The following is a 25,914-nucleotide window of genomic DNA, read 5'->3' as shown; positions in this document are numbered from 1 at the left end:
TCCACCCGGTTTTGGGGGAATCCCAGGGTTTTGTGGGCTGTTTTCCTGGGCTCTGGCCTTCTCTCCCTGAAGACAGAGCACAGAGGAGGAGAGGAGAGCAGCAAAAGCTCATAAAGCACTGAGCTGTGCTGAAGTGTGCAGGGACGTGGTGCTGCTCATCCCGTGGGCTCAGGATGGCACCAGGTGCTGCCAGGTGTGCCAGCAGGAATGACTGCATCCCATTCCCTGGCTTCATCAGTGCCCAGGCTCTTCTCCCTGTCTGTACCAGGAGCAGGGGGAGGATTAGGAGCATCCTTGCTCCTGGTGACCTTCTACCTCCTTATCTCTATCTTCTGCTGACTTCAGCCAGTAATTCCCGGTAACAGACCAATCAAAGGGTTTATTTATCTCCCCACGCCCAGCCAGACCTCTGCACCGCAGGATCTGTTTGTGTGTGAGCCACACTCCCTTGTGAGGGATCATTTCCCTCTCTGTGTGCGCTTTTCACCACTTTGCTGGCCCCAAACACCTGCTGGGGAGCAGCCCCACAGCCTCTGCCCATCTTCCCAAAGCCTGGCATCCCCCCCTGCAGGGCTGCCCCAGCCCTGGGTCACTGCACAGGAGGGATCAGAGCTGCTCCAGGGCTGGAGCCAGGCTGGGAGAGCTGGGGGTGCTCCCCTGGAGAGGAGAAGGCTCCAGGGAGAGCTCAGAGCCCCTGCAGGGCCTGAAGGGGCTCCAGGAGAGCTGGAGAGGGACTGGGGACAAGGCATGGAGGGACACGACAGAGGGAATGGCTCCCACTGCCAGAGGGCAGGGATGGGTGGGAGATTGGGAATTGGGAATTGTTCCCTGTGAGGATGGAAAAGCCCTGGTACAGGGTGCCCAGAGCAGCTGTGGCTGCCCCTGGATCCCTGGAAGAGTCCCAGGCCAGGCTGGACAGGGCTTTTGGAGCAGCCTGGGACAGTGGGAGGTGTCCCTGCCATGGCAGGGGGTGGGAATGAAATAAGCTTTAAGGTCTTTTTCTACCCAAACCAACTGTGATTCCAGGATTCCATCCCCCTGCAGTGCCTGCTGTCACTATGGCAACCTCAGCCAGGACATGCTGTGGGGTGGGGATGCTCTGTGGGGTGGGATGCTGTAGAGGATTGGGATGCCCTGTGGGGTGTGATATTCTGTCGGATGAGGATGCCCAGCAGGATGAGGATGCTCAGCGGGATGAGGATGCCCAGCGGGATGCGGTCCCTCTGAGCCTGCTGCTCAGGGCCTGGCGATCCAATTGGAGCTGGTGCAGCCGGGGAGGGCTGCGATCCCCCTCCTAGCGGCTTTGGAATTGCCATCTGGAAACGCCTCTCAGCGAGCGGCTCACCCGCAGGGCGGCGCCCTATCCGCTCCCATCTCGGAGGGAACACCGGACGCTGTGGGCGCTGCCGGGCGGTCCCGGGGGGGTTTGTAGCTGTCCCTCGGGCCGGGCAGTGCCGGTCGCCGGTGGCCGGGGACACACGGGACATTTTCGGGACGTTGTTTTCGCCCCGCGGCGGAGGCGGGACGCGAACCCGCGGCCCCCGCGCCCGGTGCCGCTCCCGGAGGCCGCCGGGAGTTGTAGTTCCCGCCGCGTGCCCTGCGCTGCCCTCCGCGCGGCGGGGACTGCATTTCCCGTGGTGCCGCGCGGCGGGGCGCGGCCCGGGGCGGGCGGGGCGGCGGCGGCGGGGGCGGGCACTCCCCGTTAATCGCCGTTGCTCCCGTTAATCACCGCTGGCAGCGATAGAAACCGGCCCCGCGGGCACCCCCGGCCATCCCTCGGCCTCCCCCGCCTCTTCCTCCCTGCGGGCGATGCGCGGTGCGGCGGCGGAGTGAAGGAGCGGCGCCTTCTCCGTCCTCATCCTCCTCTTCCTCCTCCTCGCCGCCACCATGGGCGACTGCGGCGCGCCCGGGGACGTGAACTCCAACGTGCTGGTGTCCCGCAGCACCGGGGACGCGCAGCTGGACAAGGCGGTGTGGCAGTGGCTCAGCTGGGACAAGGTGGGCGAGCGGCGACAGCGACGGCGGCGGCACCGCCCGCGCCCCGCCCGGGGCTGCGGCACCGCCCGGGCAAAGCAAAGCGCGGCTCCGGGGTGGGCACGGACGGGGCTGTCCTGGCACCTGGGGCACTGCCCGGCGCTCACCCGGGCAGGGATGGGGCTGGGGATGGATGGATGGACGGATGGTGCTCTCCTGGCACTCACCTGGGCAGGGATGGGGATGGATGGATGGACGGATGGATGGACGGACGGACGGACGGACGGTGCCCTCCGCGCACCTGGAGCACCGTGCCCGCCCCACCTGCTCCTCCCCGGGCCGGCAGCTGGTTAAAATGTGCCCGGAGTGTGTTCTCCTCTGCTGCCTGAATTTCACCCTGGCCAGGAATGCGCGGCCAGGTTCCAGCATTCCCCTTTTCTTTCCAGCACCAGCACGGTGCCAGGGGCACTGCCGGCTCGGTTAATTCGGATTAAACCAGCCCAGCCCGCGGTAACAGGAGGGTGCTCCGCTTGTCCTGGCACTGAAAGGGTTACTTTGGGTTTTCCGAGGGGTTTTTTGCGGCTGGTTTGTCCGACCACCGTGGCCTGTGCTTTAAAAAAATACCTTGATGGTGGGGGAGGGTAAACTACCAGTGCACCAGGGCTTTGGGCCTCTGCTTTTCCTGCATTTCCTGGGTTTCTCGCTCCCGAGCCTCTTTTGCCATTATTTCTCCCAGCCAGGGCGGGCAGTGCGGGGCTCGGTGTGCTCTCCGGGCTCAGCCTGCCGGGATCAAAGGGGAGAGCCGCGGGCAGGTGCCACCTGATGGCTCCGGGAGGAGCGCTCTCCCTCTCCCGCCTGGAAATGCGGCTCTCTCCTCTCCCAGCCCTGCAGGAATTAACAGGTGCCGTCTGCCCCTCCTGCACCCAGGGCTGCTGCCGTGAAAATCCCCGGGGGAGGGAAGCAGGGCAGGGAGGAAATAGCATTCCTGATAACGCCTTTGATAACCCAGCTCGAACCCCGGTAAATATTTTATTTTTGCAACGTCTCGTGGGCGCAGCGAAAGGCTTTTGCTGCTTTTAGCGGGTTGTTTTGTCCTCCCCGAAAATGTGGGAACTTCCAGCTGGGGGGGTGCGGGAAGCCAGGGAATGTGGCAGGAACAGGGGCCGCTGCTCCAGCGCCCACCACAAGTTTTCCTCTGCGGAGGAAACCTTTGCTGCTTATCAGCCTGGAGCCCCCCTTCCCACCCCCAGCTTCCTGGGCTGCAGGGATTTTTGATAAAGGGAAAAAATCTATGCACTGCGTTCCCAGCTGGGGGAGGTGTCTGTCCTCCCGCTTAATTGGGAATTGCTGGCTGTAATTAATTAGCGGGGCTGTGCTCTGTGTCCTCTGGGGTTTGGGTGTTGGAGCTCCCGTGCAGCCCTCCGTGGTGGATTGTGCCAACCACTGGGCATTGTTCTCCACTTTGTCCCTGAAATTCCCTTTCCCTGCTTGTGCAGGCCCCTCTCACTGCATCCTCCCTAAATTTCCCTAATTCATGGGTTCAGTTTCTCATTTTCTCATTTTCTCCCCCTTGCTGATAAGGTGCTTTTGGGGTGTTGTTCTCATTTTTCTGGCTTTGGAGATGCTTTCCAAGAGGAAATGGACTTGATGGTTTGGGACCAGTAGCTTGCTCCAGTTATTTGGCTCTCAGTATTTTTGCTTATCAAGAGTTCTAAGTGGATTTTTAAGGATAACACGGGGGAAATGAAGGCCACAGTTAAATTCATTGAAGCTCAATGAATTTAACTTGAGGCTTTCCCCCTTCTTTCAGCTGCACATGCATAGAGTGTGCAAACAGAAAAAATAGATTGCTGTGAGTAGTAAGTTATTTTGACAGGGCATTAACTTTGAAACCGAACTCTGGTGGTAAGTGCAGGTGATTACCATGATTGGGTGTGAAAGAGCCACAGGAAACACTCATTAATGCCCCTGCCTTTACTTCTCCACTTGTTCCAAATGCTGAACCCTGATGAGCCCCAAAAAGTGATTTTGCCTCAGCAGGTGACTGTGCAGTACTGGCAAGCTGGCAGTTTGGCAGAGAATATATATTATTTCTTTTTGCTTAATAATACTTCCAGCCTCTCTGACCTGTGCTGCAGAGTCTCCTGCAGGTTGTGACCCCGGAGCTTTGCTTCTGGCAGTGACTTCCTACAAACAGTTGTTTTTTATCTCCATCATGTAATAATTTAGATTATTTGAATGATGTCAACGAGCTCCTGGGGGCCTGCAGGGAGGAGGAGTAGGGATGCCCAGCCCACCCAAAATCCCCAGCAGCGGGCAGAGCCCTGTCCTGCTGTCCCTCTGTGCCCCAGCAGGCTGTGTTCAGCCTCCCCCAGGGCCACTGTCCCTTATCTGCCACCTCCTGCTGCAGCTGGCAGCCTTTAACAGGGAGAGCTGGTGGCTCCTGATTGGGGCCTTGGCCTGGCCCTTGCAGGCTGTGCTCTGCACACACCAGGGAGATGGGTTAGCCATTATGTGGATTGGGTCACTATCGTTTATTTATTATATACCCATTTATATTGGGTCACTATCATTTATTATATACCCATTTATATTGGGTCACCATCATTTATTTATTATATACTCACTGATGTTGGGTCAGTATCATTTATTTATTATATACACATTTATATTGGGTCAGTATCATTTATTTATTTTATACTCATTTCTATTGGGTCAGTATCATTTATTATATACACATTTATATTGGGTCGATGTCATTTGGCTATTATATATACATTTGTATTGGGTTGGTGTAATTTCTTTATTAGATACACATTTATATTGGGTTGTGTCATTTGGTTATTAAATACAAATTTATATTAGGTCAGTATAATTTATTTATTATATGCACATTAATATTAGGTCGGTGTCATTTATTTATTATATACACATTTATATTGGGTTGCTATAATTTAGTTATATGCATTTATATTGAGTCAGTATCATTTAGATATTATATGCACACTTATATTAGGTCAGTACAATTTACTTGATATATACACATTTATAATGGGTTGGTGTAATTTAGTTATTAAGTACACATATATTGTGTCAGTATCATTTAGTTATTAAGTACACATATATTGGGTCAGTATCATTTAGTTATTAAATACCCATTTATATTGGGTCAGTATCATTTAGTTATTAAATACACATTTATATTGGGTCAGTATCATTTAGTTATTAAGTACACATTTATATTGGGTCAGTATCATTTAGTTATTAAGTACACATATATTGTGTCAGTATCATTTAGTTATTAAATACCCATTTATATTGGGTCAGTATCATTTGGTTATTATACATATATTTATATTGGGTTGGTATTATTTTTTATATATACATTTATATTAGGTCAGTATCATTTAGGTACTATATACAGATTTCTGTTGGGTCAGTATAATTTATTTCTTATAATTTAGTTATTAAATACACATTTCTATTGGGTCAGTATCACTTATTTATTATATATACATTTACGTTAGGACAGTGTGATTTAGTTATTCAATACACATTTATATTGGGTCAGTATAATTTATTATAGACACATTTCTGTTGGGTAGGTGTCATTCATTTAATATATGCCCATTTATATTAGGTAGCTTAGATTTATTGTGCACACATGTATGTCTGCTAGAGAGGTGTCATGTATTTGCATTTATTTGTACATACATAATGAAGCTGAAGTATTCCTAGTGCTTGAGCAGGGTTGTCAAATAGACAAATGTCTGGATTTTCTGTGGAAACTTTGGTGCTGATGGTATGGTTTGTAGGTGGGAATTTGGCCTGAAATCTTCAAGGAACTTTTCCTCTTTGCTCTTGGCAAGTGGAGCCATCACAAAAGCCCCCTTGAGCCCTTCAGCTGTGAGACCTGATGCCATAACTGCCAAGCCAACCAGCAGAACCCCTGTTTTGGGGGTTTTTTTGGGTTTTTTGGGGCTTTGCAGTGGGGCTAGGTGCCAGCAGTGTTGTGGAACTCCCAGGTCGGGGGGCAGATGGTGCTCAGAGCCAGGCTGGGTGTTGCAAGAAGGGAAATAGGGTCATAGGGTGTGAAACTACAGCTGGGGGAAGAGGGCAGGCTGGGCAGCTGGGAAGGAGTGAGGGTGATGCCGGGCTGGGATTTTTATTCCTTAGGAAATCAAGTAGCTTCAGTCAGAAATGCTATTTTTAAAAGGTGTGTTTGCGCCGTTGCTGGAGCGTTGCCTCAGCTTTGCACAGCCCCATCAGCTGTGGGATGTGTGATTTTTCTGTTGTGTTTGTGCAGGGGAGCAGTGCAGTGTGTCCCCAAAGCTGCAGAGGATGCTGTGTGATTTAATAGCTGCATTTTAAAGCCGAGCTGTGCGGTGTCCCGGTGTGAAATGAGGTTTTCAACACTCCTGCCCCAGACTCTTTTCGCATCAGTCGTTTGTTTTCTGGTTGGCTGCCTGTGAACAGCAGAAAGAGAGACTTTGACTCTTGCAGTTTAATGCCCATTGTGCCCCATTGTTGTGGCTCCTTTTTAGGCCTGTGTAGTGAGCAGTGCCTTGCTGGGGTTGCCAGCCCATCCCCGTCCAGGAGCCTGGACAATAATGGCTTGCCTTTTGTTTCAGAGCAGGCAGGCACAAAAATAAGAAATTAAAAGTTGTTTGAAATTCTCGTGTCCAGTGTTCAGGGTCTGCTGCCAAGCTGCAGAGGTGATTTCAGATTTCTCAGTGTGTTTTATGGGTTATTTTTCCTCCCAGCTCATGTCTTTGTGCTTTCCCCAGCACTTTGCCAGTCCTCCTGCAGAGCCTCCCCCTGGAGAGCGCTTCCCAGTGCTGCTGGAGCTGCCTGACCTCTGATTTAAATGTCAGGGCAGCTTCACCCCTGCCCTGCAGATGCCATCTGCCTTTTCTGACCTTTGCTTGCCACCCTGCCTGGGGCAGCGCTGCTCTGGAGGAGCCCTTGTGTGCCGGTGTTGGAGGGTCCCCAGGACGAGGGGAGAGATGAGAACCTTGGCTCCATATCTCAGAAGGCTGATTTATTATTTCAATATATATTAAAAGAAAATGATGTACTGAAAGTATACTGGAAGAAAGAGAATCAGAAAGCTGGGAAGGAAAAGAAGGAATCATAAAATCTTGTGACTGCTCACAGCCTCGACACAGGTGGCTGTCGTTGGTCATCAGGTAAAAACAATTCACATCCTGGGTAAACAATTCTCCAAATCACATTCCAAAGCAGCAAAGCATGGAGAAGCTGAAGCTTCCCAGCCTCTCAGGAGAGCAGATCCTAGCGCAAGGATTTTCCTGGAACGTGTCAGTGGCACCCTTGTGCCTGCAGAGCAGTGTTTGTCCCTCTGTAGGCTCTGTTTTCCCAGCTGTGTGAGCCCTGCCACGGCTGGGGTCTGGGAAGTGCCCCGTCCAGCAGGCAGGCTGGGTTCCTTGGCGGCCAGATGGATTCAGAGTGAGCTGGGTGGCTGAGGGACAAAGAGCAGAGGTGTGCAAAGCTGGGGCTGTGCGCTTGGGGACGTCCTGCCTGAGCAGGGGGATCAGGGGGGACAACCCAGCCTGCTCCAGGGCAAAGTGTCCCTGCCCCTGGAATGGGCTGGTCCCCAAGGTCCCTTCCAGCCCAAGGCATCCTGTGATGTCCAGGGTTTTACTGTGCCTGTTTCCTGTGGGTGGGGAGGAAGGAAATGCCGCTTCGAGGTTTGGGTTCTGCCCGTCCTCGGGGGGCGAAGGTCGGGAATGGAATTGTGTTATCTGCCTTTGGAAAAGCTGTTCCAAATTGTCTGCTCCTCACACAGAGGGCTGGGGGGTGTCCCAGTGACCAGACGGTCACGTCAGTGGCAGCAGGAGCTCCTGAATCCTTTGTTAATAGGGATAATGTGGGAATAATGGGAGCAGTGAGTTACGGTGGAGGCCGGTTTATGGGATAGGAGGGATTTGCTCCAGCAATCCCCCAGAACCGATGGGCGTGCAGAGCTCAGCTCCCGAGGGACGGCCTGGGTGTGTTTTGCAGAACCAGAAGACGAAGGAGCAGATCGAGAGCCTGCTGCAGGACGGGAAGCACCGGGAGCTGCGCGAGCGCCTGTGCTGCCGGCTGAGCTTCGGCACGGCCGGACTGCGCTCGGCCATGGGCGCCGGCTTCTGCTACATCAACGACCTCACCGTCATCCAGTCCACCCAGGTGAGCTCTGCGGGGACCCTGCCCCACGGGCATCCTGCCTGGACCCTGCTGGATGCCCCAGGCTGGGGTGCAGCAGCCGGGGGAAGCACGGAAGGCTCGGGGCTCAGAGCGGATGAGGTGGCTTGGAGGGCTCGGGGTGGAATTTGGCTCAGTCTGCTGCACAGCCCCGTAGCTGGAAATTTCATGAGCTGCCTGAAGAAGTTGTAGCATAACACATAAATACGTGTAGTGTTTCAAAAACAAAGCAGCAGAAACAACCCGAAGGAAAGAAGCGAAGCCCCAACCAAACAAGCCTGTTTTGTTTTCAGCACAAGTTGTGGGCATCTGTGGGCTGAGTAGATCACATAAACAGCTTATTTGTGCCCACCTCTAGCCTTGAATGTTGGAAATGGGATGAGCTTGGAACACCAATGCTTGGGAAACCAATAAAATGTTTGTTATGACGAAAGCACTGAATCCTACCTGTTTTGACAGATACTTTTTATAGAAATGGAGTGTATGATCAAAGTTGTTTTTTGACATGGTTTAGCAAGGGTTGGTAGAAGCTCTCATTTAGTACTGTGCACCTGAACTCTCCAGCTGGTTTCTCTTTGCAGCCTGATGCTCTCACCTCCCTCAGGACCTGTGACTGAAATTGGGATTTCTGCTGGCCTAGGGTGGAGGGCTGTGCTTGGAACTTGGAGCAGCTGGGGCTCCCCAAAGCTGCCTGACATTCTGCTGTCCAAGTTGTGCAAGGGGAGCCCACAGACTTGTGGAGAGGCCCAATTGCAGCGCAGTTTATGGAGGCTCTGTGTTGGAGTGCTGCTTTGAAAGCCTGCCTTCTCCCTGCAGCATCTCCCTGGCCCTGACAAACAGCTTCCTTTAGGTGTCTGACCTGCCAGCTGGACACAGCCTGGAATGATGCTTCCTTCCCTCCTGGCCCTGCTGCTCCTGCTGCCTGGCAGCAGAGTACGTTTTTGGGGGTGATCTCCCTGCTGCTGTGGGGTTTGGGGGGCTGCTCCCTTTGGGGGGCTCCTGGCACAGAGGGAGGAGGATTCCCTTTGGCTGGGCAGGGAGTGTGTTGGCAGGCTCAGGCTGGTGGGCACTGCTGGTTTTTGGGAGCTGCGGCCCGGGGTGTGTGCCTCTGCTCCCTCTGCACATGTGCTGCTATTTTTGGTTGTTTATTAGAGCTGCAGACCAGGCTGGGGCACGTGGCCTCTGGGGGGTGGATTGGAGCTTTCTGCAGTTTCTGAAGTAAACTGCAGCAGGTTTCAGCCTTTTGTGAGCACTTGGAGAAGCTGAGGGCAGGAGCAGTCCTGCTGTGGGCACAGGCAGCCCTCCTCTCTGGGTTTGCCCTTGCCTGGGACAGGAATAACTGGCCAGTCAAATATCAGACTTGTAATTAATACTTCCTTCAGTTAAAATAAGCTGTAGGGAAGGTGCACATGTGTTCTGTGTCCTTCATTTGAGCTGATTTTTTTTTTCATTTGATCTTCACTTGATTTGATTATACGGATATTATGAAAAGTCAGGTCCAGGAAGGCACAGAAGAGTCAGCAGTTGCTGTGGGCTCTGCTGAAAATTGCAAGTTTTAAACTCCATGTAAAGCCCCGATTCCCTGCCTTTCCTCCTACATTGATGCATGTCCAGATGCTTTTATTAGCGGGAAAGAAGCCTGTCACTGATCTGCACAGTGACAAAACCAGCCAGCTTTGCACCAAGGGGTTCCCTGCTGCTTACAAAGCAAAGCCAGAGGTAAAAGATGAAAGATGTAAGTGCTGGGCTTTATAAAGCTGTTCCTACCTCTCTGGATTTCATCAACCAAAAAAAAAAAAATTGTTTTATTCTTGATACCATGGCTGTTCCCTCCCTTCTCTTTTGAACTTGAGCATTAGGGACAGATGTGGACTCGTTCTGTTCCATGGATCTTGCATCAGGAAATCACCTGAAGCACGCAGTGGGAGAGGCAATTGTGGTACTTCAGTCACCTGAGGAGAATTCTGGCTTAGATCTGAGTGCTGACACCTGCTAATGAGCCATTAATTATCACCACCAGATGCACTTGTGCCTCCTTTAGAAGTGGTGGTGGTTTAATGGCAGAAGTAATTAGGGACACTATCAAAACCTGAGTCTTGTTAGGGGAAATAGAAATTCTTTAAATTGAGAAGCTTTTCCAAGAGAGGAGTTAACCCCAGGGGTGCTGGAATTCCAAACTGCCCCTGGGGCACCTGGAGGAGGATTGGTGTGAGCTCAGGCAGGGGGTTGGGCAGTGGAGAGGCTCTGCATTCACCTCCTCGCTGGCATTTATTGATTTTCTTTTATTTCCTGCAGCTTTCATAGCCACGTTTGGGTAGCAAGTCCCAGACTTTGTGGCTGAGCTTTAGGGGCTGGTTTTGAGCAAACTGCTCCATAGCAGAGAGTAAAGACACTCCCGTTTTCCTTCATACAGAATCTTAGCCTTAATAAAGGGTCTGCTGTAAGAAATCTGCTGTTCATGTCTTCAGGTGTTGTTAAGTCACCTCGAGGAGTTTTTCCCCGTTGCTCTCTCTCCTCTCCCTGCAGCTGTGAGTGGAAGGTCTTGGCAGGGTGAGCACTTTGTGTGTTCTGGGTTCAGCGTGAAGGTGACTGCAGCAGGTGACCACAGCCTCCAGAGCTGCCACCATTCAAAGAGCTCTCTTTATTTTCACAGTAAATCTGTCCCTCTCTCTGTGTGAACCAGGTCAAGCTTTGGGGCACATCCTTGGAGTGCCTGCTTGACCTGATCCCCTTCCCAGCCCTGGCAATCTGGGGTTCTGAAGGGCCACAGCCATTTAAGAAAAGGGATCCTGGCTGAATTCCAGGGCAGGAGGCAGGCTGCCTTTCCAGATACCCAGAGGAAAACATCCTGAAGGATTGCACTAAGTACTGCTTGGGGTGAAAATCTGTTTACTTCTGGTACAGAGCTTCTAAAATATGGATTTTTCTCAGTTCAGCCTTGAGAAGATTATTTGAATAAATGAAGCACGGTATGGATTGAAAATGAGTGTTTTCTTCTTGAGAGTTTGTTGTTGTCCTACTCCCTTTTATTTCCCACTAGAGTTTCTCTGGTTACTTGCTTTCTTTCAGTGACCACTGGGGGAAAACCACTGCTGCTTTTGTGATTATTGTTATTGATGTGTTTGAGCTGTATTTGCCTGCTGACATGATCCATCCTTTGTGCAAGATCACCTTCGGTGTTTGTGCGTGCTGCAGCCCAGCTAATTCCTCTTTTTTTTTATTTTTTTGTTTTCTCCAGGGGATCTACAAGTACCTGGAGAGGAACTTTTCAGACTTTAAGCAGAGGGGCTTTGTTGTTGGATATGACACACGAGGTCAGGTCACCAGCAACTGCAGCAGTAAGAAGTATGAGTATTGATTACATCTGCAAGACTAGAAATGAAATTGTGGCTTTAAATGCGTTCTGTCCTGTCAGCACTTTCTCTTTTGGTTTGGGATGAGCTGGGCACGCTCTTTCCTCTCTCCCTTAGTCCCTGGGAACAGCAATGAGGAGAGGCTGGGACTAAATCCTTTGTTTGCCAGCACAGGAGGAGTGTAAGGCTGCTTGCTCTCCGCCAGAGAATTTACAGATTAAATGCACAAGAGCATTAGGCTTAATGTGCCTGGAGACAAATTTGAACGTGAAGGTAAATTCAGAGTATGAACATCCAGCTGGAAACCCCTGGATATTAGTGCACTTTTTACACTGTCCTGCTCTGGTTTCTCACACCTGATTTAAGCTTGCCTGGGGGAGGGCAATTCCTCCTGCAGCCTGCTGTATTGTCACTTTGAGGGGACTTTACCTGGAATGCTTAAAATGTGGACATCAGCAATGGCAAACTGTGCTCTTGGCAAGGAGAGGGGAGGAAACTGCTTCCTGAATTCTCTAAGAAGAGTTGTTTATTGTAGCTATTGTTGTAACTAACAGTTTTGATTTTTTTTTTCCTTTTTAAATGTGGTAGTGTTTAATTTTAGGGATGAAGAAGTCCCTGGTGCAGTAGAGCACAGAATGCAGTGAGTCTCTCCTCTGCCCTGGGATGTGTGTGGCCCATTTTTCCCCAGACTGTGGGGGTTAGGCACAGTCTGAAAATGGAGAGGTGCAAGAGTGAAGTTCCTCTTCAGCCCCCCAAAGCCTGGGGCTGAGCCTGGATGGTCACAGAGGTGTTTCACACTGAGGTCCAAGCAACACCTCAGTTCCTGAGTGTTCCTCCCATCCCCTGGGATCCTGCAGAGTGAAATCCAGCTGAATTCCCCCAGAAGTGTTCCCAGTGGGGGCAGAGTGCTTTCCCAGCACTGTGAGCAGCAGGGCCTGGGGGGTGGCAGGTCACCCAGCTGTGTGCTGCGAACCAAGCAGAATTCCAGTGGCTTCAGCTCCCAGCTGAGCTCTCAGACCCCTCCAGGTGGTCTCAGGTAACTTTTGTGAGGTGCTGCAGGGGAATTCTGAGTCAGTGAGAGGTGGGTTGCTGGGGATGGGGAGAAGGAAGTCAGTATTAATGCCTGTCTGTGAGAGCAAGGTGAACTTACACCATTCAATATCTCCTCTGGTTTGCCTCTGAGACTTCCCTCTGTCTCCTGAGCTGTGCAAAAGAAGTTTGGTATCAGTTACCTGGAAGAGAATGAGCTTCCCTGGAAATGAGTTTATAATCAAGGATGAGTTCATAATCAAGTGAGAATTGGATCTATGGGCACTGTTCCTAAACACTCTGGAACGAGGAGTGCTGCTTTGCAGGGATATTTTTTAGGAGTAGCTCCTTTTCCTGGACATGGTGTGAAGCTGCTGGGCAGGGCTGGCAAAGGAGCTCAGTGTGGGATTCCCAGTCCTTTCCCAAACCTGCTGCTGCTGGCACCTGGTACTTCAAACTCTCTGGGAAGCTGTTTCTGTCCTTGGGCAGGGCATGTGTGTTCTGTGTCTGTGTGTGGGATGTCTGCCTTGTTTATGTGAGGGGCTGCAGTGCCTGCCCTGTCCAGGCAGCAGCTGGAAGTGCTGGCTCACATTCTGCAGCCTGGGAGCTCTGACCCTGACTGTGCAATTTGTAGGATACCAAGCATAAGCCAAAAAGCAGTGGAGTGCCTTAGGAAGCAGTGCCTGGAGGTGGCAGGAATTCCATCTGGCTGTTGGGCTGCCCTGGGAGCTGGGCTGACAGACTATTTTCTTTTTTCTGTTGGTAGGCTTGCAAAGCTCACTGCAGCAGTCCTGCTGGCAAAAGATGTGCTTGTGTACTTCTTCTCCACCTATGTCCCTACCCCCTTTGTGGTGAGTCACTTTCTGGTCCTATTGTTGCACCACACAGTTATGGGAATATTTGAATTCGCTGAAGAAGAGAGGTAGCAGCTTTCTTAAATTCTGTTATTTAGCAGAAACAGAGAGGCTGTTTGGTACACCTGGCTCCTCAAGGAGGCTGTAACAAGGATGTCACCAAATTCCTCAGTGCCTCTGCTTTTAATACCTCAAAAGCAGGCTCTTCTGGTCACAGCAGCTTTTTCCTTGCATGGCTTTGAATCCTTGCTTGTATTCCATGAGCATGCTGTGTGTTCTGTGGACCTTGCTTTGAGGGGAGGGCTGGAACGCCTGGAGAAACCTGTGCCGTGTTTTCCAGCGAGCCTTCCTGTCAATCCCATTGTGCTGCTTCCAAGGGCCCCTGTAATCTGTGTGCAGGCTCCCAGGTGGCCAGTTGAGGATTGCCTTTCTGTAATTGATGGAAAGGATGCTTTGATGGAGCGGGCGCTGTGCCGCTGGCCGCGGGAGGCAGCGTGCTCACCCGTGTGGTTTCCAGGTGGGCTGGTGCAGGGTTGGGGGCAGCCCTGGCTGCTGTGGCAGGGCTGGCCTGAGCTCTCCCTGCTTCCCTTGCAGCCCTACGCCGTGCAGCAGCTGGGGGCCGTGGCCGGGGTGATGATCACCGCCTCCCACAACCGCAAGGAGGACAACGGCTACAAGGTGAGCGAGCCCTGCAACACGGCCGAGGACACCTTCCCCTAGCCCAGGCTGCTCCCAGCCTGGCCCTGGAGCCCTCTGGGATGGGCCAGCCTGTGCCAGGGCTCCCCTTTTTGTGTGTGTGTCCCTTAGAAGGGTAAGCTATGTGAAATAATTCATCCTTCCATGAGCTGGCACGCTCGTCTGTGCCGAGAGCAGGAGAGCACACATGTCTTGAGCATCGATCTGCAGTGACATTCCAGAGAGTCTAGTCTGCAGCTGAAGTGCCCCAGCGATTTGTGTGCTCTCTCCTGAGGCTTGAAGCTCAGTTTAAAACTAAGCCAGAGCCGAGGTGGATCCATGCACACAGCAGGGGGCTGTGCTGAAGGTGGAAATGGTTGAATAATGGATTAATAAAACACAGTAGCATTGGGTTTTTCCCCCCGGTTTTCTGGGCACTGAAGAGGGGTGGGTGGCTTCACTGGGCAAGCTTGGGACAATAAAACCATCCCACAACAGCAAGTGCAGTGTTTTAACTGAGCATTTCCTTCCTCAGCTCTATGAGAAGCTGAACTAAATTCTCAACTTTAGCTGAGCATTCTAGAAGCCCTGTGGCAGGTCAGTGAGTGATGGCAATGTGAGGGAAGGCAGAGGGAGCTCTTGGGGGTGATTGGGCTGCTCTTGCCTTCCCTGGAACATGTTGTGAAGTTCTTCACCAGCCTTTGTTCCTGCTGAGCTGGAGCAGTGAGTAAGGAGAGAAGCCACAGGAATTTCCCAGGTGCTTCATTTGTCAAGAAGCAATTCTGTGTTTATGTCTTCTGATACAAACATACCAGAAGTTTGCGGACATATCATCACTTCACAAAGAAGTGAACAGCAGTTTACTTTTGCCAGGACCCTGGTGTGTTTCCTGGCCTTTCCCAAGAGCTGTTTCATCTTTCACGATTTCCCCTGTGGATTTCAGCAGGTTCTGAAGGTTTGGGCAGTGTGAACTGGAGGTGACAAAGCCAGAGGTGAGGAAGCAGAGGCAGATGATCTGAGCAGAGTGTGCACTGTGAGCTCAGCCGTGCTGTTGGCAGCAGAGTGTGGGAAAAGTGGCCTCTAAATCTTTAACAAAGGCTTTATTATAGCTGGGGTTAGATATGGAGTTTCCACTCTGGAGGGTGTTTCCAGCTGAGAGATTAGGGCTGTTCAGCTGTGGAAAAACACAGACCTTGGCACACTGCTTATCTGCTTTGCTCTGGGTCCAAACCCGAGCTGTGTTCCTTTTTCCAGAGGAATGCCAGCCTTGGGGAAGCTGGTGGTGTTTTCCCACTGCTACAGTTTGCGCAGCGCTCCCAGATCCAAGTGCATGCTTTTGGTTTCTCACATCCTGACACTTCAGCTGGGATGGTTCAACACCAGCTTTTGTGAAAACAGTTGTGTTGCTGTGTTAGCTCCATTATCAGTTGTGAGCTCAGAGGTTCACGCTGGATGGCTCCACATGTCTTGAGAATCAAGCCAGCCAGATACTGAATCCTTCTCTGTGGCTTAGGCACAGAGTAGGTGGAATCCGTTAGCTAAAATAATTTATCAGGTTAATAATCTTGGCAAATAAACTGAGTCTTGTTTTCCTTCCTCTTTCCCCAGGTTTATTGGGAAAATGGAGCACAGATCACCTCTCCTCACGATAAGGAAATTATAAAATGCATAGAAGAATGTGTGGAACCATGGAATGGCTCCTGGAACGAAAATCTGGTGGACACCAGTCCCCTCAGGCAGGATCCTCTGAAGAAGATTTGTGACAGCTACATGGAGGACCTGACAAAGATCTGCTATCATAGGTATTGTACAGAGCAAAAGGTGCCTGGGTTATGTTTTTAAGTAAGCTGTGGATTGCATGTGGGAAAAACTGACTGCAGACAGACTCCCCTGTGCTCTCTGAGGTGTCATTAAATTCAAGGGTCACCATCCTCAGGGTTAAACCATTTGGTTGAGAATAAAGCAGCTGCCTTTGGGAATTTAGTTACTGTGAAACATCCCAGTGGAAACCATTTATTGCAAGTGAATGCGCTCTGAGAGTTCTGAGTAAGATGCAGAAATTCAGAGTAAAAGTGAGGTGCACGTGCATAAGAGATTCAGTCTAAAGGTTAGGTGGGGCAGAGGAGGAGAATAAAAGGAGGAAGGATGGCATGAAGCAGAGCTGGAATAACATTTTAAGGTGGTGGAAGAGCCTGAGTTTGCTGTAGAAATCAACAGTTTATTCTTGGGAGGCTTTGATCTATCTCAGCAGAAGGTAAATACTTCATCTTCCAGGAGAAGCAGCTTTAACCCAGCGGTTTCTAGTGCAGAATAAGCACTTTGGCTGATTCCTTTGAAATTGATGCAGCAATCAGCAGAGCAGCGCACAGAGGAGTTGGGGTTTGCTTTGCTTTCCCTCATGAAAGCAGTAGTGGCGAGCTGAGGTCCTGCTGAGGCTGTGTGTCCTCCCCAGGGAGCTGAACGTGCAGAGCACTTTGAAGTTTGTGCACACCTCTTTCCACGGAGTTGGCCATGACTACGTGCAGCTGGCTTTCCGAGCCTTTGGCTTCCAGCCCCCCATCCCCGTTCCCGAGCAGAAGGATCCAGACCCCGACTTCTCCACTGTCAAGTGCCCCAATCCTGAAGAAGGAGAATCTGTGCTGGTATTCTGGTTTCTAATTCATCTGATTTCTATGGGGAAAACAAACTGAGGGAGAGAACAGGGCGAGCCTGCTTTCAGCTGTGGGAAACCCATGGGGGGTTTTTCTTTCACTGGGTGTTGGGGTAAGTAGGAAGGCTGTGGGTTTATTTACTCTGACATTTTGGTGGTTTTTGTCCCTCCTTCTTCCACCAGGAGCTGTCACTGAGGCTTGCAGAGAAAGAGGGTGCCAAAGTAGTGGTGGCCACGGATCCAGATGCAGATCGGCTGGCAGTGGCAGAGCAGCAGGAAAAGTGAGTGGTGGGACCCTTTCTTGTGTCTTCCTGCAGAAAAGGTGGTGACAGGCATAGAACATCCCCAAATTGCCAGGCACTGGCCTTCAATCCACTCTTTCCCTTTTCCTTTGAGTTTTATCCTTTGGTGTATCTCCAAATGTGTTTTAAATCAATTCACCCAGCGAAGAGTAGATCAAATACTCACTGGTGTAACAGTAAGTGGCCAAATAAAGCTGAGCTGAAAACTGAGTGGTTACTGAAGACAGTAAATTCATTTTGTTTGCTGTGTTTTCATTCATATCAGGCAAACCCTCCTTGACAGTTATTATGGGCTTCTTTGGTGGAGTGGGTTTGTGTTTTTTTCTTGTTTTTAATTTTAATCCTTTGCTTTCCCCTGCTTGTTCATATTGAACAGAAGTTATTTTTCTCCCACTAACAGGCCCCAGTTCTGATGCTTGTGTAAGTAAAAGCTGAGCAGGCCCTGCCTGCACTGTTCAGGTAGCCTAGACTGTTCTGTGTGGATCAGTTCTAGACTGCTCTCCTGCTGCTGGGTCACCCAGGCTGTGCCAGAGAGGAGACCCTGGGGCTGTCTTTGGGCCCTGGGCTTGTAAATCCTTGAGGTGTGATAGGTGTGCAGCCTGTCAGTGGGGTTGCTTTATCTAGAGCAGCTTGTCAGTGCTGTGCTCACATCCTGTGTTCAGTGAATGCAGAATTCCTGTCCCCCAGCCCTGACCTTGCCTCTCTGGGTGCTGAGTGCCTGCAGAGCTCCTCACTTGCCTCTCCCCCCACAGTGGCCGCTGGAAGGTGTTCACGGGCAATGAGCTGGCAGCCTTGTTTGGCTGGTGGATGTTCTCCTGCTGGAAAGAGAACTGCCCCCAGGATGCTGATGTGAGGAATGTTTACATGCTGGCAACCACGGTCTCCTCCAAGATCTTGAGGGCAATTGCCCTTAAGGAGGGATTTCACTTTGAGGTGAGTGTGGGCTGTGGTGCTGTCTCCATCCAAACCCCTGCTCGTGACCTCAGGGGGTGAAAAGTGGGCAGGAGGCTTCCAGGCTTGTGGCTGGGAGCTCTGAGGGATTCCAGCTTGCAGAGGGTGTTCTTTCACCCACACAAGCCTGATTTCAGTCTCCTCAGCGTTCTGGGACTGGGGGATTGATCAGCGTGGGCCAAGCTCAGTTGCAGGGACACGAATGAACAGCTGGATTGCAGATAACAGGAATACCTCAGCTGTGCTTATCTGAAATCCTTCTGTGTGAGAGAAGGGGCTTTGTGCAGCCTGCCCAGCTCACTGAGTGTCGATGGGTGTGTAAGAGGCACTTGGAGGTTGTACAATGGCCCTTTAGGTGCCCCTTGCCAGTGGGTTTTGATTTTGGGTTTACTTCAGGCAGAGGAGCTCCTGTGTTCAGATCTTTGTGAAGAACTTGCTAAAAAAGAACCTGGGGGTGCTTCCCCCAGACTGACAGTTTTGCTCCTGCATCCAAATTAATTCTGCTTTCTGTTGGATGTTAGCCAGAAGAGAGGTAGGTGCCTGAAATTGTGGCACAAACGTAAAAAGGGCCAGGCCTTGTTTATATGTGCCTTAATTAAATCCATGTGCAATAGGAATAAATATTTTGCCAAAAAATGAGGAATTTCAAATTGAAAGGAACTCTGAAAACCATTTTGAGTGACTGGCCAGATAAGCCTAGTCAGGGTGGATGTCAGTTCTGTGTAGTGGATTTGGTTCTCTCTCTAAATACTGTTTGTTTTGCTTTTTTTTTTTTTTTTAAATTGAAAAAGGGCATACTTGACTGAAAGAAAAAGAGAAGCTAAGAATTTACAGAACCTCTTGACCTTCTCTAAAAGCTCTCCTTCCTTTTTATTTGTAACTTCCTTCTCTCCAAGAAAAGCTGTTTCTAAGCTTTTGGCTGCTTTTGCATGATTCATGTAAAACCCCCCAGAACAGTGCTCTCCCCTCCCAGCAGCTGAAAGTGTTACTCTTGTATTTCTGTAGCTTTTCCTCCTGAATAACTGTGTCTCATCTGATGAGCAGCACAGATGATCTGATGTGATCTGAGCACCACAGCCCCTGACACACTTTTTCCTTGGTTTGGTACTCGTGTCCTACTTGAGTATCCACTAGGAAAATCCTTTCCAGTGGCTCTTTGCCTTGGACTCCTCATAAAACTGAAGATATGATTTGTCTGATGCTTCTTTACTGTCCCTGTTCTGCTTGTCAATTAATTAGATTGAAATTTAAGGAAATCACTTGGAAAAAAATCAGAAAAACAAATACATGGTTATATTTTCTCTTTGGTGTTTTGGTTTTTTTTGGTGTTTTGTTTTTCCACTCTGAAGTGAACAGTGGCTATACATTTTTCTTTAAATTTAATTTAAGTTGAAAATAGGTATTTTAAGCCCTCCTTTTTTCTCCCCTCTTTTTTAGGAAACACTCCCTGGTTTTAAATGGATTGGAAGCAGAGTAAAGAATCTCCTAGACAACGGAAAAGAAGTTCTCTTTGCCTTTGAGGAGTCTATTGGTATGAGTGCTGGTATCCCTTTAAACTGTTGAGAACTGAGGGGGGAGTGTGGCTAGGAGGGACTGATCTTGGCTATCAAATAAAACACACAGAGAGAGTACTTTATTTTTATCCTAATAGCTAAGAGCACTGATATTTTGCTCTCATCAAATTGACTTGCCAACTCCCATAATAAATTGTATCTGACTTGCTGATTCTGATGTTTGCTTATCTTTCCAGCCCTATAACCCCCAAAATCATTAGGTTAGACGAGAAATCATTAGATTTCTGCTGCATAAGCAGCAATAAAGCAGCTTCCATGTACTGGCCAATTTTCCTTTCCAGGATCAAAGGTTAGAGCTTCAGTCAGGTAAATCAGTGTGATAACCTGACAGGTTATTTTCCCACCATCCCTTTTTTCTTCCTAGGCTTCATGTGTGGCACATCAGTGCTGGATAAGGATGGAGTGAGTGCAGCTGTGGTCATTGCTGAAATGGCAACGTACCTGCAGGGCCAGGGCCTGACCCTGGCACAGAAACTCATCGACGTTTATGAAATGTGAGTGGTGGCTTTCGTTAGAATATTCTGTTCTGCTGTTTTGGAGCTGGGAGTCATCTAAGGAATATTTATTTAAATATAAGTAAGTGTTTGTGTCCCTCAGATGCTCTCTCATTGTAAGTTGTTTTGGATTGTTTTTTGATGTAGGGTGGATTAGAGCCCGTCACAGCAGATATCACAAGGGGCTCCAGGAGGGCTGGAGAGGGATTTGGGCAGGACACAGGGAATGGCTTCCCACTGCCAGAAGGGGTCTGTAACAGAGCAGGAAGGGATGGCTAGGGACGCAACCCCAGCAATAAAACAAGGGTGGTGTTTGTCAGAATTAAGCCCTGTACTGAGATCTTTTGGGTACCAAATGAGCCCAAACCCTCTGAATCTGACAGTGAGAGCATCAATCTGCCTGCAGGTATGGGTATCACATCTCCAAGACCTCCTATTTCCTGTGCTACGACCCTGCCACCATCAAAAGGATATTTGAGAGGCTGCGGAACTTCGAGGGCCCCGAGTCGTACCCCAAGTGCTGCGGGGCTTACGGCATCCTGCACGTCAGGGACGTCACCACGGGCTACGACAGCAGCCAGCTGAACCACAAGTCTGTGAGTGCAGAGGGCTTGTGCAGGGGAGGCCTGCACAGCCCCAAATGCACCGGGAGGAGGGAGGCAGGTGTGGAACAACGCCGTGCTTGCTCTGGCACGCTGACCTCCGTTGGCTCGCTGAGCCCGGCGCTGCTGCGGCTCCTGAGCTCCCAGGGGCTGTGCAGGGGCAGTGAGGGGCTGCTGCTGTTTTGCAGGTGCTGCCGGTGAGCAAGAGCAGCCAGATGATCACCTTCACCTTCCAGAACGGCTGCGTGGCCACGCTGCGCACGAGCGGCACCGAGCCCAAGATCAAGTACTACGCTGAGATGTGTGCACTGCCCGGGCACAGGTCGGTGTGCCCAGCCTGCCGCTGCCCTCAGTGGCACACCAAGAGCGGGCTCTCGGCCTCTGCTGCTGCAGGCTTCTCTAACAAACCCAGCTCCCCAGTTACTTAGCGTTAAAAAGTGCTCAGGTGACAAAATCACGGAATTGTTTAGGCCAGGAGAGCTCTCTTAGGTCAGAGTCCAGCCTGTGACCAGCCCTCACCTTGTCAGTGGGACCAGAGCGTCACATGCAGGCTGTTCTCTCCCTGCTGAGGCTGTGCTGCTGCTGGTGGGTGCGTGTGCAGCCAGGTGGGCTCCCGCTGCCTTTGGGCATCTGCTGTGTTACCCTGAGCTGCAGGAGAGCAACCAGATGTTGTTCACCTGGGCTGAGCCACTTCCAGGTTAAAGTGAGGGGGGAATCCAGGGTGTGTTTACACCACAGAAACCTCCTCTTCATGATTATGGAATCAAGGAATGGTTTGTGTTGGAAGGGACCTTAAAGACCCCCTTGTTCCACCCCTCTGCACCTTCCACCATCCCAGGTTGATCCAGCCTGGCCTTGGACACTCCTGGGGTGGGGCTGCTCTGGGCAACCTGTGCCCGGGCCTCACCACCTGATTACTGCAGTATTAATTGAGATTAATTTAATTAAAGGCGGGAAAAGGCCACTAGAGGGCTCTGGGCACCATCTTTTAAAGTCCCTTCCAGCCCTAGCCATGATAATCCTGCTGGAAAGGAGCTTGTAAAAGCAGGAGTCTCCACACCTGGAGGGGTGGGAAACACAACAGAGCACGTCCATCCCCATCAGGTCTCGCTGTTTGTTTGTTTGTTTGTTTCATTTGGGGCATTTCCCAGCCCTCTGACCTGGGCCTGCTCTTTCCTGCAGTGACAGAAGTGTGCTGGAAGAAGAGCTGCAGAAGCTGATAGAGGCTCTGATTGGGGATTTCCTGGAGCCTGCCAAGAACGGGCTGACCTGGCGCTCTGCGTAGAGCCCGGCCCAGAGGAGGCTTTGGAACAAAGGACCCAGGAGCAGAACCAGTCTCATCTCTGTGTCTGTGTGTGTGTGTTTTAAACAGCTGCATTCTTTTTCTGTGCAGAAGAAGCTTTCTTTTGTCAGGCTTTTCACCGCGTTGGGATAAGGAGAGGAGGTCGGAGGAGGAAAGGGTGGGATTTTACTGTCGCAGTTTTCAGTCCTTTTGACCAAAAGTTGAATTAACCCACACCAATGCAAATGAACTGCCCTAGTACCTTTGAGGCAGCTGAGCTTAGCTGCTACCTCTTGTCTTAAACTCAGTTCAGGTACCTAAAACACCTCCTTTTTTGTGTGTGAAAAGGTTTTAAAGTTTTAAAGGAGTGATCACTCCAAACTGACAACCAAGGCTGCTTCTTCCCTGCAGCTCTGAGACCTTCCACACAGGTCTGCACTTCCAAAAGCATCCAAGCAGAGCTCAGCAGTTCTTGTTTAGGCAAATTGTTGGCATTTTTCAGCTACTTAAGAATTCTTCTGTTGGTAAAGGTGTTCTTGGGCATTGTAGCTTTCCTCTGTGTGTCTTAAAATAATTGGCAGTGAAACAATAGTGGCAACAGCTGCAGCTTGGGGTTGGAATTGCCTGGTGCCTTTCCACGGCTTCCAAAGGAGCAGGAACTTGGTTCTTCCTTGGTAAAATTTCCCCTCCTGACTACCACAGGCTCTGTAGCTACTTTTTGTCCCACATCTCTGCAGGGTCTTAAGCTTTCTTGGGTTTCCGTATTCATTACTTGATTTAAATGCTAGTCAGTGACTTTTTTATTTTTGCTGGCCTGTATTTATATTGTCTGTGTATTACAAAAAAAAAAAAAAAAACAAAACCCAAAACCAAGGAAGAAAATGAAGATGAGATTAACACAGTTACTAAATTGTGATTTCTTGATTTTTTTTTTTTTTGTCATGTCCTGTCAGGTAATTTGTTAGAATAGCACTTTGCAAATACTATTATTCAAGGGTAAATTTTTAACAGCTTCTCTCATTTTCCTTCCTTTGCTCAAGAAGCAAGTGGGACTTGTAATCACATTTTCCAAAAAAACCCCACCCAAACCAATACTCAAGTTCTTCTTGTGGTTACATTGGATTTTGAGCAGTGAAGGCCCTGTTTTGGCGCAGGAGAGCTGGTTCTGGAAGCTCCCCGCTGTCTCTGGCAGCAAGTGCAGAGAAGCAGCAGCAATTCCGTGCTGGGTTTGATCTGTGTGGAGATGATGGGAGAAGAGCCCCTGGAGTTGAAGCTGTTGTTTTGCCACTATTGCTGCCTCCCCAGATTGATCCTCCCTCTGCTGATGCCCTCGCAGCTGGATGCCACAGGATGGCACAGGGTGGGTTTGCGTGTGTTGCCTCTCCATGGCTTCAGAGAGCCCTGAGGTTTGGGGGTTTCCTGCTGCCAGCAGCTTTGCACTATATCCATGGAGGAGTATTTCAGTGTCTATGAATGTACATGTACTAGAGAAGGTCTGTGTTGCACAAGTTCTGACCCGTCACTGCTATTTATTTATTTTTTTATTTTAAGAGAAAGTATCTCCAAATTGTTCTGCCAGTGAGTGAAATGTATCTCATGCCAAAAGCTTGGGGTTTTTTTTTTACCTTGATTGTACATTTGACTGACATGGTGGGGAAAATAGGCAAACCCAGGTACACTCAGAGGATGCTTTTGTTGTTGTCTGTGCTGGCTAGGGCTGGGAAGGCATTTCTGACTCCTGCTTTGCCTTCAGCTCTCCCAGAAAGGGTGCAGATCTGGATCCCCACTGCACTGAACTCGAAGGAGCTCTTGCTATTCCTTCCATTGGCAGCAGAGTAAACCCTGAGGCGTTGGGGGTTTTGTTCTCCAGGCAGTGAGGAGGACAAGTGACTTGGGACATAATTTTGAACAAACACTGTAAAAAGCATAGCGTGTGTGTGTGGTGAGCCCAGCTGTGTGTTATTGTAGCAGTCACATCTTGTGAATGATGGCTGTGCTCCTACAAAGAGCAGGAATCTGCGGCTTCCCAGACATCTGCTTTGTGTCAGTAGGCAAGTGCTAGAAACGGAGAAAATGTTTTCAGAGAAGCATTGTTAGAAGCTGTTCCTAGTCTAACTATCCTTAATTAAAGAAGAAAACCCAGCTGTGGGGTGTTTGGTGTCTGGGATTTTCCCCATGGGTAGGTCTGACAGGGAGCTGTAGCTGTAGTGATGCTTTTGGGAGGACAGCAGCAGGCACAACGTGTTGAATGTACTTTCAGGGTATAATAACTATTTGCTGTTTTGAAACTGCTGCTACTGTTGTTTTCCTACTGTATTGGAACTGTTTGATATATTTATACTGTTCCATTTGTGGAACTCCTTTATCTCCTCCCTCTGATCTCGCATCCCTTACTTCTGTTACTGTGAAGGACTGGAATTCTCGTTTCCTTGCCCTGTAACTTTGTAATGCATCGTGGTAGAGTTCACTTGGCTTGTGCACAGCCTTCCTCGAGTTGTCAGCTGTTCTTTCCCACTTCTCAGATAAGAACAAAGGCCTTTCTGACTTGAGTAGAGAGCAGGTCACAGATCAAAGGACACCGTGGATGTTGTTTCTGAGGTGCTCCCAGGTAAAACACACCTTGTCAAAGCTGGGCAGTGGCCGAAGCTGTGGTCATACAGCCAGCGTGTTGGGTTTAGTGTTTGATAAAATCCAGAGGGCTGGGGTTCGTCCCCTGGCTGTGACAGGTTTAATCCCTGAGGTGAAGCTGTGTGTCCGTGGGCCGGGGACGGGCGCTCTCTGAGCTCAGGGCTCTGGTGTTTGGGTCCCTGCATGCCCACGTTCCTGGTGTTGCTCCCTGGCTCAGCACTTTGTGTGCCCTCTCTGCCAGGCTCCTCCTGAGGGTGTTGGGGATTCCAGCTCCCATTTCCTCGCAGCAGTGTTTGTGTCACACTGGTGGAAGCCAGGAGAGGAGCGATGGGGTCTGTCCCTCGGGCAGGGTGGGATGTGTGCGCTGCCTTAGGAAGCACCTGGATGGTCTCTAATTTTAAAACTGGTATCACTTTGTTTTGTCTTCCCTCCCCCTTGTTGTCCCCTCCCCAACTGAGAGGGGGCTCCTTGCATGGTGACACCTGGGTGGTTGCAGTCCAGCTCGATTCCCTCTGCTGCTCAAGAATGGCTTTGTACAGGTGACTGAAGTATCTCGAGTTGCATCATTGCCCTTGCCTGGAACCTTGGGGAGTTCTGGATCTGTACTGCTGTTTACCTGATGTCTGTTCTGTAAAACTAGGGCGTATTACAAATACAGAGTGAGAATTTGCACTTTTCTGAAGACTTTCTGTGTACTGCTATGTGGATTTAGCTGAATGAAGTGTTATAAGTAATAAACTATTCCCTTCATAGTCTCAATCCAGGTTTCTTTGTCTTCTTTAGCCAAACACTTCTGCCCAAGAAGCTGAGCTGGGCTTGGAGGGATGATATCCACGTGCCACTTGGATGAGGGCTGGGAACAAGAGACTGCTCGGAGCCTGGTCCTTTTGATGGCACTGAGGGTGGAGGGTGTCCCTGGGGCTGACGGGGGCTGGAGTGTCCCCTCAGTGCTGGCTGCAGCCTTCATCCCAGGGGATCCTGTGTACCTGTTGTTGTTGTTTTATCTGCCAAGGCTGCTCTCCCTGGGCCCCTCTCCTCCTCCCAGCTCAGTGTGGGGGACAGCCAAGGGCCAGGCAGGACCCTGGCAGTTCAGGCTTGGGGTGCACTTCAGCAGGGAGAGGGGGAGCCCAGGACTGGCACCTGCTGTCCTTGTCCCTGCTGAACACAGCATAGCTGGGCTGGTCCAGCTTCCTCGGGGCTCGTGTGAGCAGCGTGGGGCACCAGAGCATCTCCTGGGGGCTCCAGGGTCCCCCTGTGCTGCTGGCAGAGCACCAGGACCCAGGGGCATCCAGATGGGAGCAGCCCGGGTCGCTGGAAGCTGATGAGTCCTGGCAGGCAGCAG

General features: G+C 50.4%; 1 protein-coding gene across 1 annotated transcript; it reads left to right on the top strand.

Annotated features, from left to right (window-relative positions):
- The first annotated feature begins 1,683 nt into the window (after positions 1–1,683).
- On the top strand, positions 1,684–25,331 carry PGM2L1 (phosphoglucomutase 2 like 1). The gene is made up of 14 exons (XM_084201158.1): positions 1,684–1,998; positions 7,996–8,163; positions 11,417–11,523; positions 13,327–13,411; positions 14,009–14,092; positions 15,698–15,891; positions 16,542–16,731; positions 16,923–17,020; positions 17,794–17,974; positions 19,430–19,523; positions 19,931–20,060; positions 20,467–20,656; positions 20,851–20,984; positions 21,845–25,331. Exons 1-14 carry the CDS (start codon positions 1,888–1,890, stop codon positions 21,945–21,947), a joined length of 1,869 nt encoding a protein of 622 aa, XP_084057284.1. The 5' UTR covers positions 1,684–1,887; the 3' UTR covers positions 21,948–25,331.
- Positions 25,332–25,914: the final 583 nt, after the last annotated feature.

The sequence above is a fragment of the Fringilla coelebs genome (genome assembly GCF_963513975.1).
Source record: "Fringilla coelebs genome assembly, chromosome: 2".
NCBI lineage: Eukaryota > Metazoa > Chordata > Aves > Passeriformes > Fringillidae > Fringilla > Fringilla coelebs.
The sequence above is the reverse complement of the archived record's forward strand: the minus strand, read 5'-3'. Positions and strand labels throughout refer to the sequence as shown.